This window comes from Pseudorasbora parva, chromosome 7 (assembly GCF_024679245.1).
Source record: "Pseudorasbora parva isolate DD20220531a chromosome 7, ASM2467924v1, whole genome shotgun sequence".
Classification (NCBI taxonomy): domain Eukaryota; kingdom Metazoa; phylum Chordata; class Actinopteri; order Cypriniformes; family Gobionidae; genus Pseudorasbora; species Pseudorasbora parva.
Genome location: NC_090178.1, coordinates 50,389,785 through 50,403,032, shown reverse-complemented (window position 1 = coordinate 50,403,032; position 13,248 = coordinate 50,389,785). Strand labels below are relative to the sequence as shown.

General features: G+C 41.6%; 2 protein-coding genes across 2 annotated transcripts; one reads left to right on the top strand and one right to left on the bottom strand.

Moving 5' to 3' along the window:
- Positions 1-1,604: 1,604 nt before the first annotated feature.
- Positions 1,605-5,610, bottom strand: pmvk (phosphomevalonate kinase). Its single transcript, XM_067449850.1, has 5 exons — positions 5,400-5,610; positions 5,251-5,314; positions 4,096-4,248; positions 3,631-3,760; positions 1,605-2,551 (listed from the first exon to the last, which is right to left on the bottom strand). Exons 1-5 carry the CDS (start codon positions 5,486-5,488, stop codon positions 2,394-2,396), a joined length of 594 nt encoding a protein of 197 aa, XP_067305951.1. The 5' UTR covers positions 5,489-5,610; the 3' UTR covers positions 1,605-2,393.
- An 823-nt stretch (positions 5,611-6,433) lies between these two features.
- On the top strand, positions 6,434-12,270 carry eaf1 (ELL associated factor 1). Its single transcript, XM_067449399.1, has 6 exons — positions 6,434-6,700; positions 6,852-6,946; positions 7,247-7,383; positions 7,797-7,957; positions 10,228-10,422; positions 11,840-12,270. Exons 1-6 carry the CDS (start codon positions 6,598-6,600, stop codon positions 11,881-11,883), a joined length of 735 nt encoding a protein of 244 aa, XP_067305500.1. The 5' UTR covers positions 6,434-6,597; the 3' UTR covers positions 11,884-12,270.
- The last annotated feature ends 978 nt before the right edge of the window (positions 12,271-13,248 follow it).

Here is a 13,248-nt window from a genome sequence, read left to right as displayed (position 1 = left end):
TTTTTAGTTTTTATACTGTACAAACCGTATTTACTATCCCCTTACACTGCCCCTAAACCTACACACACACACACACACACACACACACACACACACACACACACACACACACACACACACACACACACACACACACACACACACACACACACACACACACACACACACACACACACACACACACACACACACACACACACACACACACACACACACACACACACACAGGAAACATTCTGCATTTTTACTTTCTCATAAAAACTCCTCCTGTGTGATTTATAAGCCTTTTGTAAAGTGGGGCCATGGGTAATGTCCTCATATTTCACCCTCTCCTGTAATACCTGTGTCATACCCATGGCATTATACACATTTGAGTCCTCATATATCACAAAATGTCACGCACACACACACACACACAGATCTGAATTGAACTCGCGGTCAATGCCACGGAGAGGACCTGTAGTCTCTCTTCCATCAGGACAACCAATAGGATGTGAGCTTCTGCTGTTGTTCATGACACTATGGCGAACTAAGGCCAGTTTCAGAGGAAGACTGCTCTGAGAACAGCCGCTGTGTGTCCTGAGTGACCAGGCCCTTCTGCTGTTCTATCAGCGCGTGTGTTTTCATTCAGACTGACTGTCATTATTATACACACAATTCTGGTGTGAACCGGCCTTTACTCTTCACTCTCGGTTTGCATTTTATATTAAACATAGTTTAGAACAAGCAAGTCTTTCTAAAAGATGTCTGGACATCTTACAGTTGTGCTATTTAAACGGTTTATGCTGTATTCTCCACGGCACACGATGCTCTTCTTCCTCAGTCATGTTGTCTTGTCTCCAGTCTAAATATCTAACAATCAATGCATCTTGATTTAAGAATTGTTCGATAGTTAGACTGGAGACAAGACAACATGACTGAGGAAGAAGAGCACTGTGTGCAGTGTCTCTGTTTGGTGAAAGGACTAAAGTTAGAAATGAAGGAACTGTAGTCTCCACTTTAGCTGTATTATGGTCCATTATTATATTATGATGTCTTATGATAAAGATGATGAATTGTAGCACATGAAATGCCCTGGTTGAATAGTTTCGCTTTACCTCTTATAAAGGGCTAAGGCTTTCTCCTTTACGGCTCAGAGATATTAATGTTCATATTGATAACAGAATGTAGTGGATAAAATGATTGTGTACTCTTCTCTGGCCTCGTGAAATCACACTAAAGTCACATGTTGATATTGTCTATGTTTGTATAAATGTTTGAGGACGGAAAGCATCCTTTAATCATAGCTGTTCAATCATTGTTTATAAATATAATGCCTTTTTTATGTGTTGCATATTCATTGTACTGTGTGTTTAAATATATGCCTGTAATCATTTTGCTTTGCATCTATAAAAAATGCATTGATAACCGATTCACTCGATTTCTTTATCTACCTATCAGGTTTAATAAGGGGATTTTAGGATTAGGACACACAGACACAGACACGCACACACACACAGACACACAGCAGAAACGGATCCGTCCGGATGGAGCGGATTATTCCAGATGTTCTGAAGAGACTCCATGGCTTTATATGAGGAAGGAAAGGCGGACGGGTTTGAGCGACATTAGGGAGGAAATGATCCCAGGATTCTCATTAATGGAGAACTGGCCCTTTAAGAGTCGGACCGACTGTTGATTTATTCATCCATTTATTCATTATACAGTAAATTACAGATTTATGAAAGGATCCGGACACATTTATACAGTAAATTACAGATTTATGAAAGGATCCGGACACATTCATACAGTAAATTACAGATTTATGAAAGGATCCGGACACATTTATACAGTAAATTACAGATTTATGAAAGGATCCGGACACATTTATACAGTAAATTACAGATTTATGAAAGGATCCGGACACATTCATACAGTAAATTACAGATTTATGAAAGGATCCGGACACATTCATACAGTAAATTACAGATTTATGAAAGGATCCGGACACATTCATACAGTAAATTACAGATTTATGAAAGGATCCGGACACATTCATACAGTAAATTACAGATTTATGAAAGGATCCGGACACATTCATACAGTAAATTACAGATTTATGAAAGGATCCGGACACATTCATACAGTAAATTACAGATTTATGAAAGGATCCGGACACATTCATACAGTAAATTACAGATTTATGAAAGGATCCGGACACATTTATACAGTAAATTACAGATTTATGAAAGGATCCGGACACATTTTCTGCATCACAGAAATCACAGAGCTCTAATTTAATGCATAATATTGAGTTTGAGAATTTCTGCTCCAATTTAAGACAATTTTAAGGTCACAGGAAGCCTGAACCCATGAACACTTGAGCATGTTCCTCTCCCCTTCAGCTCAGTGTGTCAGCGTGTGTGTGGTGTTGAGGAGTCCAGTCGAGAAGTGACCAATGAGAGCAGCTCATCCAGCTGGACCTCCAGATCCGCATCAGCTCCGTCATTCCTGATGACCCGCTCGAACTCAGCCTGATCCAGACCACACTCCGACTCTCCATCATCCACTCCTGACAAACACAGCGTTAGAGCCACCTGTGTGTGTGTGTGTGTGTGTGTGTGTGTGTATATGATGATGGTGTGTGTGTGTGTGTGTGTGTGTATATGATGATGGTGTGTGTGTGTGTGTGTGTGTGTGTATATGATGATGATGGTGTGTGTGTGTGTGTGTGTGTATATGATGATGATGGTGTGTGTGTGTGTGTGTATATGATGATGGTGTGTGTGTGTATATGATGATGATGGTGTGTGTGTGTGTGTGTGTGTGTATATGATGATGATGGTGTGTGTGTGTGTGTGTGTGTGTGTGTGTGTGTGTATATGATGATGGTGTGTGTGTGTATATGATGATGATGGTGTGTGTGTGTATATGACAAGCCTGCAGTCTCCCTCTCATTTACTGAAGCTTTCGGGCCTCGATCGCCCCCCGGTGGCCGGTCCCAGTATAGCCGCGCCTCTGTGTTTTCTAATGGACGCGAGACAAACTAAATAATAAAATTTCACTTCAAAAAATGTTCCCCAAAGTTAGTTTATGTCACTGAAGGCAGTTATCATCACGATGATTTCATTTCAGGTGTTCGTTTTAAAAATAAGTTTAGTTTGAGTTAGTTATTTGATGATATAAAAACGGGGGGTGTGACGTCATGATTGACAGCTGAGACTGACGGCTTCTCTGAGTGAAGTTGTCACTGAGGCACTAACGGACTTTTTTCGAAATTTTTTGGAGCAGATTGGAGCTTTAGCTTTAATTTCCACATTTCCATAACTGTTTATTTCACACCAACATAATTAATTGTTCTGCATCTGCGAGAGTGTGGGCGGGCTTTTGATATCGCGACTGTACTTCCTGCGCTCTTCCTGCTCTACTCTTTTACAGTCTATGCTCCGGTCCCGAAATCGCTACTGCGCAGACTCGGTCCCAAGATGTCAGCGCCGTGCACCCCCGCCTGAAAGCTTCAAATCTGCTAAGCGGAAACGGATGATGTCGAGTCGTCCATATTTTTTTACGGTCTATGGTATATGATGATGATGATGATGATGGTGTGTGTGTATGATGAAAATGTTGATAATGATGGTGGTGTGTGTGTACCTGCGGTGAATGTCCAGCCTCGCTGTGTCCTCATTTGCTCTGACGCCTCCACCCGCACACACACACACCGTTCTGGAAACTCCTGACAGAACCACTGCACATCTGACCTCCTCCGACAGTCACTGACGATCTGAGGACCCAAGAGCTGGCGTAACTGATGTCACATGACAGAAGCGACGTGTGTGTGTGTGTGTGTGTGTATGGACATGTGTTTGAGACATATGAGGACACAAATGTGTGTAATGCCATGGGTATGACACAGGTATTACAGGAGAGGGTGAAATATGAGGACATTACCCATGGCCCCACTTTACAAAAGGCTTATAAATCACACAGGAGGAGTTTTTATGAGAAAGTAAAAATGCAGAATGTTTCCTGAGATGGGTAGGTTTTGGGGCTGTGTGTGTGTGTGTGTGTGTGTATGTGTGTGTGTGTGTGTGTGTGTGTGTGTGTGTGTGTGTGTACCCAGACGGGCTGCGTGGCGTGTTCGATGGCCAGCCTGCAGAAGAAGCCTGAGTCCTGCCGTCTCTTCTCCTCGCCCCAGCGGATCATCTCTGCTCGGTGTCTCTCCTTATACTGACCACAGCCCAGCAGCTCCTCATAGTCCAGATCATGATCCTGACATCACAAACACAACACACACACAATGATCCTGACATCACAAACACAACACACACACACAATGATCCTGACATCACAAACACAACACACACACAATGATCCTGACATCACAAACACAACACACACACAATGATCCTGACATCACAAACACAACACACACACAATGATCCTGACATCACAAACACAACACACACACAATGATCCTGACATCACAAACACAACACACACACACACAATGATCCTGTCAGAGCTGGACAAAGTACTCAACTTCATTACTAGAGTTAAAGTACTGCTGGTCAAATATTACTCCACTACAAGTAAAAGTTGTAAAAACTGATTTTTACTGGAGTAAAAGTACAGAAGTATTAGTTTTCAAAAGTACTTAAGTATCAAAAGTAAATGTCCTTCTTTATGTCGCCGCATTATTGTATTATAGTTGTATAAATGCACATTATGCCATCATGGTTTAAGCCAGTCAGTGACGCTCCATCTGACACACTAGCAGACGACTAACTTAAACTCATTTAAATACTTGTAGAAAAGTTACAAAGCTGCTGTCACTTTAAGGCCGAATGCACGGATCCAATACACTGATACACATCTGATATTCTCACACTTTACTCTTCTCTTTCTCACAGACGTTTATATGTTTAATATTTTATAAGACATGCACCAAGTGTATGCCAACTAAACTAATCGTGATTTTTTTCTTAACTGAAACAAACTTTCAAAGTATGGCTATGGGTGCACACACTTGTGCCGAGGAACCGTCTTCTTCCATTTTGCTTTGAACTGATCAGTGTTCAATAAAAGTTGGGAAAATGTATATGACCCTATAAGAGTGATTCCTGATAGACTGTCTGCAACAACAACAAACCTTTTAAAGAAGAAAAAAATCATCCACTGACTGGGTCCTCCATCCATGTGGATGTTACTTTGACACGCTCCACCTAAGCTACCTAAGCATTGTTCTCATCACACGCAGAGAGTGTACTGTACCTGTGCATACTGGCGTTTGAGCGGCGCAGACAGTCTGAGTATACAGCACACCTCCGCGGTCAACCTGCGGTCAGAACAACAGCATCAGTGCTCATATTCATGCGCTTCACCTCACCTGTGTGCGCGCGCGACACTAAGCTCCCGCTCACCTGTGCTGTATCAAATCTGCCACATAATCCTTCCCTGACTTCCGCTTCCCGCTGAATAGCAGGATAACCCTCGGCTGTGTAGGTGCCATGGCTGTGGTCGCAGATAGTGTGTGACCTCTCTCTCTCTCTCTCTCTCTCTCTCTCTCTCTCTCTCTCTCTCTCTCTCTCTCTCTCTCTCACTCACACGTTCAGCGTGAGGAGCGGCTCCATGTCGCTCTCCCGTAATGACTCAGATATTGAACAGCGACCGGAAATAAACTTTTAACTGCCGTAGCCAAAGAACGCAAAAATCACTAAGCAACAGTAAAGAGACGGCGTAATGGTTCATTTAACATAATTTGACCAAATATAAAGAAACATGTAATTTAAAAAGCAAGGAAATGGTTGCTTTTGGCATTAAATTATAAACAGATACAATTAAAATGCCACATAACTATATTTACTTATCTAATCTGTCACGTATTAATGACTACGGCAAATCAGCTGTTCTCCCGTAGTAGACGGTTACAGTAGAACGTCACGAAGTAGCAGTTAAAGTCGCGCATGCGTAATAGAACGCCAGAACGCCGTTGCCGTTCCATCAGTGGCTGTTGCTTAAAGTCCCTAATGAATGTGATGTTTAGTGTGATTACGGTAATCGGGCGAGGGTCACGCCATCAGCTCACCGGTACGCACTTAATATATTCACATTCTTTTAAAGCTACGTTATTTTAATATAAAATAATGTTTAAATAGCACCAGGGACGCTTTAAGAAAACAATATTGTTGTATTACGGACGTATTTATTTACCGGCTTTTTTTCCGGCATCACTAACCCGGATGTTAAACCACGAAATCGTTTTTTTGTATTTTGTTTATTTTCATTCACCGAAAAAAATATGACCTAATAATATAATAATAGTGATATTACCTGATAACACTCGCACTAACACGATGTTTCCTTCTCTTTATTCATTTTTTTTATTTAAATATTTTTTCATCTAATTTTTAAAAGATTAACCACTCATCTAAAGCATGTTTTGTGCTTGAAATGCTAAATGTGTGATTGTAAAAGCGTAATACGGTAGAGCTCTGTGGTGGCGAAGGCGTTGTTTGTGTTCCCGTGACCCGGAAGTGTTGGCTCCGTCAGCTCCTCCGGTCTCCGGTCCTTGTTTACACCGTGAGATCCCGCGCTCGGGACTCGGTGTGACGCGCCGTGATGAACGGAAGCTCCAACCCGCCTCTGGATAAAGAGGAGCATGTGCTCAAGCTCGGAGACAGCTTCGAGAAGAGACCCAGATCGTCCTTCCACACCATCAGATGTGAGACACACACACACACACACACACACACACACACACACACACACACACACACAACACGCACAATACGAGTAGAATAGATGTGGTGATGGTGATGATGATGATGATGATGATGATGATGATGATGATGATGGTGTGCTCTCGTCATCAGATGACTTTAAGCCAGCATCCATCGACACTTCCTGTGAGGGAGAGCTGCAGGTGGGGAAGGGCGAGGAGGTGACCATCACACTACCACACATCCCGGTGAGTGTGTGTGTGTGTGTGTGTGTGTGTGTGTGTGTGTGTTTGTGTGTGTGTGTGTGTGTGTTTGTGTGTGTGTGTGTGTGTGTGTGTGTGTGTGTGTGTGTGTGTGTGTGTGTGTGTGTGTGATGATGGGTAGGTTAGGGGCAGTGTGTGTTCGATGGGTTGGTTTAGGGGCAGTGTAGAGGGATACAAAACACACTTTTTACAGTATAAAAACCATTACACCTATTGAATGTCCCCACAATTCACAGAAATAAAAAAGTGTGTGTGCGCGCGCTCCACTCACTGTCTCTCCCGCAGGGCTCCACTCCCCCCATGACGGTCTTCAAGGGGAACAAGCGGCCGTATCAGAAGGACTGTGTGCTCATCATCAACCACGACACGGGAGAGTTCATGCTGGAGAAGCTCAGCAGCAGCATACAGGTCAAGAAGACCAGGTGTGTGTGTGTGTGTGTGAGAGAGAGAGAGTGTGTGTGACATATGAGGACACAAATGTGTATAATGCCATGGGTATGACACAGGTATTACAGGAGAGGGTGAAATATGAGGACATTACCCATGGCCCCACTTTACAAAAGGCTTATAAATCACACAGGAGGAGTTTTTATGAGAAAGTAAAAATGAAGAATGTTTCCTGTGTGTGTGTGTGTGTGTGTGTGTGTGTGTGTGTGTGTGTGTGTATGTGTGTGTGTGTGTGTGTGTGTGTGTGATGGGTCGGTTTAGTGCTAGGGGCAGTGTAAGGGGATAGAAAATACGGTTTGTACAGAATAAAAACCATTACACCTTTGGAATGTCCCCATATGCCATATAAACAAACGTGTGTGTGTGTGTGTGTGTGTGTGTGTGTCAGAGCCGAGGGCAGCAGTAAGATCCAGGCCCGTCTGGAGCAGCAGTCGGTGAGGGCCAACCCGGCCCAGTTCCGCACGCCCATCCGGCCAGCAGGGGGCGCCAAGAGCTCGCCCAGCAAAGACAACCCATCTCCGGAGCCGCAGCTTGACGACATCAAACGAGGTCTGGTGTGCTTTTAGACCCTGCGTCCCAATTCACACACTGTCCATACCACATAGTATTGGAGAATAGAGTTAGTACGTCCCAAATCGTAGTAAGCTGAAGAGCGTTCCAAAGAGACCCGGATGAGGGTTTACTATTTGCGGTCAGAATCTGACACACACTCTAACGGCTGATATTACCCACAACCCACTGCTAGTTGGACGAGGATTTGATTAGAACTACAAACGCGGATAAAAAGAGTTAAAAAACTACAAACATATATATAAAGGAGCGGAGCGCTTCCCCTCAGGAAACCTGTTGCTCCAGCTGTGTTCAAGTTACAACTAGCCTAGTGTTGGCGTAAACGGGCACTCAGTTACAACGTTGAGATTTTTGCGTTGCACTTAAACTTAGTTGAAGCTTAAATCTATGTTTAAGGTAAATATTCACGGAAGCCTGCGATCAGGAGCAACATTAACAGATATAGCAGACAGACTGAACTGCATCACTCTTGTTTTACATGATAGAAATGTGAATAGATTAACGTAATGTAAGGGATAATGTCCACCCAGCCGGTTGTTATCGCAGAATAAACCCCGACAGATTGATCAGGATCAGATCTCGCTTCACTCTGAAGGGGTTTATTCTGCGATAACAACCGGCTGGGTGGACATTATCCCGCTTATTACACGCCTACTAGTCTCAGATAAATTACACACTAAATACTGTCTTGAGATTAAATATTTTATTAGCTCTTACGCAAAGCTGCCGCGAAGAAAAACAGTTCCAGACTGCTTTAAGCCTTTATCTATCGCTGCTAAATGTTGAGAATGAATGCTGAAAGGGTTAGTTCAGCCAAAAATGAACCCAAGCCTCTGATTTACTCACCCTCAGGTCATTATAGGTGTTTATGACATTCTTCTGTCAGACAAATACAATCAGAGTTATATTTAAAAAGTCCAGGCTAACGTTAATCCCAGCAGTAGTTGGAGCTGTTTCTGAAGTCCATTAAATGCAGCTGTCCGTCAAATAACGTGCTCCACACGACTCCGATGGGTTAATAGAGCCTTCTGATTCCAATCGATGCGTTTGTGTCAGAAAAATATCTTTAAAGTAGAACCGGTCAAGATAACTTGCAGTACCCGGATGAGCGGTGTGTGTTATCTGGGAATAACATACCGCTGGAATGGGCGATTGACCAATCAGAATCAAGTATTTCACAGAGACGTGTAATAAGTCAGGTTAAAGGTGCACTATGCAACTTTCCGCCTATTCAAAACAAAGGCGTAGTTTGATGACGCAAATTGTGAGCGCAGCATCTTGGGAGATGTGGTCTTCTCATCACAGCTGGTGGAAAATAGGACTCGGGCAGAAATCACGTTCATGCATGCGGTTATTAACGTTACTGTAGTCTAAAGCAGAGCAGGAGCGAGTGTGGAACACAGGGGACTTTTATTATGACGGGACGGGACACAGTCGCCGGGCGCCTGCACTGATCCGCTCTTCCGGTTATGATTTTGAGGTATTGTAGCTCTGTTTATCATATTAGATACATTTAAGTGTGTTTAAAACGATGTTATGACGTTACTCCGTGCGTTCAGTTGTTCACACTGCTAAGAGTAAAGCGCTCCTGCCAAATAAAAGCCCAAACCGAGGGTAGCGCAGATATGACGCGATTGACAGGCGACTCCCTCAAACACTATGCTGACACGTCCCGGTCCTCAGTTAAAATAGCAATTTTCTCACAATTTACAAATAGTTGGAAACATCTGGGATATTGTAGGTACTCGACTGAACAAAATATATAACACCATTTTACTGCAAAAATACTACATAGTGCATCTTTAACACGAACCAAAACAGCGCGCCGCTGCATCCAGAGTTCCTGTACATGTAAAATAAAATCAGTCAAAAATAATCAATCAATGTAATTTATTTTTTCTTCAGTATTTATTTATTGACCATTAATTTAGTTTTAAATAGCCTTTCTTGATGTTATACATAAAAACACTTATGCTATTTACAATTAGGTATTGGGATATTTTTGATCATTATTTACGTGAGGCAAAATTAACGTTAGGTAAGAATAAAGAATAAACGGAAATTCTTTTTTTTTTTGTATGTTAATGCTTTAATAAATCGATCTGGTCACACAATTTTCTGCCATGTGTGTGACTCCTAGTGCGTTTGCAGTTTATAATAAATATAATTACGTATATCAATCAGCTTTATTTATGTGTGTGTGTGTGTGTGTGTGTGTGTGTGTGTGTGTGTGTGTGTGTGTGGCTCAGAGCTGCGGGCTGAGGTGGATGTGATTGAGCAGATGAGCAGCAGCTCCTCCTCAGACTCCGGTGGATCCGGATCCGGGCCGGATGATGAAAGCTCCGACAGTGAAGCCGATCCGGACCCTCGGCTCTCTCCCGGCGGGAACAGCACCAACGGCCTCGGCCAATCACAGGGCAGCAGCCAGCTGATGAGCACGCTTCGTAAGTCTCACTCACCGCACATGGGGCTGGCGATTCGCCGCTAATAACACACATTTATAACACGCCACTTCTCTGCGCGGCTGCTGGCGCGTGCGGCTGACGTCACATATAGGCCGACTGAGTAACGTTTAACGCCTTTATCATTAAAAGTGCTGAGAGAAAACATCCAGATAAAGTCTGACGTGCTTAAATCAAATGCGTTATTTCCTATTATCGATACAATCGATCGATTACCTTCTAAAGCGATATTAGATCGATATATGTCGTCCGGAAGGCCAACTGGCCGAGCACAGATCGATGTAGTTGGAACATAGGAATATTAATCGATACATCGATGTGGTAGAGGAATCGTTACACCCCTAATATCAACGTTATCAATGTATCAATTTCTAATTGTTTATTGTACATTAACACACGTATGTTTTTTCTGTGTTCTGATGAGCTTTGTTCAGGGCTGCGTTTCCAAAAGCATCAATGGTTTCTTTCTTATGGTAGGAAACGCAGCCCTGTTTTTATACAGTCATCAGTGAGCGAACGCTCTCTGTGATCGATTGATTCTGTCTCGGTTAGATGAGCAGGAAAATAAGTCCTATACTACACAACTATTCAGTAACATAGGTTATTCGTATCGTATGCATTAAATCATCTTTAAATAAACAGAATTACTGGTAAAAAAAACACAGTATGGATATTTTTATTTGCGTATCGATACTTTTTAATACTCACATCAGTATTGATATATTGATACTTCACATTGTTACGCCTATTCCTAGCATTCAGATAAATGTAATCTAGGCTTAATGTGTTAAGGTGACAATAACTGCTGAAAGTGAACCGTTTCTTTAAAGGGATAGTTCAGCCAGAAATGAAACTTCTGTCATTAACTCGTCTCCCTAATGTCGCTCCACACCCGTAAGACCTCCGTTCATCTTCACACACAGTTTAAGATATTTTATATTTAGTCCGAGAGCGTATGCAAGTGTATGCACACTATACTGTCCATGTCCAGAAAGGGAATAAAAACATCATCACAGTAGTCCATATGAGACATCAGTGGGTTAATTAGAGTCTCTTGAAGCATCCAAAATACATTTGGGTCCAAAAATAACAAAAACTACGACTTTATTCAGCATTGGCTTCTCTTCCGCGTTTGTGTTCAATCCTCAAATAAAGATTCAAACGGTTATGAGTCAGCGAATCGATTCATGATTCGGATCGCGTGTCAAACTGCTGAAATCACGTGACATTGGCGATCCGAATCATGAATCGATTCGCTGACTCATAACCGTTTGAATCTTTATTTGAGGATTGAACACAAACGCGGAAGAGAAGCCAATGCTGAATAAAGTCGTAGTTTTTGTTATTTTTGGTGTAATGGTTCCGGCGCCTGATGGTTTTTGTCTGTTGTTGTCCTCAGGAGACGATCTTCAGCTGAGCGAGTCCGGCAGCGACAGCGACTGACTGCTTTCTTCTGCACTGCTTCACATATTACAGGACGTTTTAAGGAATGTAAAATAATTGTATTAGATTTTATTTTTATTGCAAAGGGGCATTTTTGAACGGGAAGCTTGTGTGAATCGCTACGATGTAAGCTAAACATGTCTTGTGTGTTGTTGAGTGTTGCACACACTTTTTTGATATTTGTTTGTGTGTGTTTTTATAAGGGTCACAATCCTTCATCATAAACGTTATGTAAAATATTTCAAATCCTTGTCTGTACCAATACGTGTGTGTGTGTGTGTTACCTGTGGACGTCTGCACTGCTTGCTTTAATGCGAGGATCTGTACACTGTAAATGTTGTGTATATCGTCTGTGTTGTCAGATTAAAGCAGTGATTACTGAATGACTGTCCATCCTCACAACACTTCTGTACATAATGCATCATAAAACCATCTTAATGCACACTACAAAAAATGCTCTTCTTATGTAGTATTTTATTATTATTATTAAAATCTAAATGAAGAGAGTTTTTGCTTAAAACAGGCAAAATGATCTGCCAATGGGGTGAGAAAAATAATCTGATTTCTGTTTGGGACGGAAACAAGAAACAAGATTTCAATCAGAAATAAGATTATTTCTCTCACCCCATTGGCAGATCATTTTGCCTGTTTTAAGCAAAAACTCACTTCAGTTTTATTTTTTTTTTAAGAAAACAAGAACAAATATCTCATGTGGTTTTACTGATCTAGTAAATGCATCTTGATTTAAGAATTGTTAGATATTTAGACTGGAAACAAGACAACATGACTGAGGAAGAAGAGCAGTGTGTGCAGTGCATTAATTATACACCTTATAAATGCATTGTGTAATATTCATCTATTCACTGAACACACCTTCAGTATAATGCATTTAAAACACAACAAAATGAATGAAACTGCTGGACTGAGTCTATAATGCAGTCATAACTTAATATTTGTTCATCTAAAACCATATTGTATCTGATCAGTAGCTTCTCATTAATGACTGAGTGTGTTAAAGGTTTGAAAGTGAACCTGTTTTACCAGGTTATTAATACATTTACCGCTTTATATTAAACAAATTGAGAATTAAAACATGTTCAAGAGCTACAGCAAAGCCATTGAGAGGCAAGAAAAGATTATATATATATATATATGAATGAGATGTTTACAAAGAGTGACCTTTAGTTTAATACGGAAGCGTCGAGCGATGCTGATTTGTGTTGTGAATTGTGAATTTGTCTTATGCATCAGTTTGTTGATTGGATTTATTTTATTTTATTAAACTTTCAAAATTCAGAAAGTTCTTGAGACTTCACAATAACTTTCACATTGGTACAAATTGAAACTGCAATAACTAAATACAAT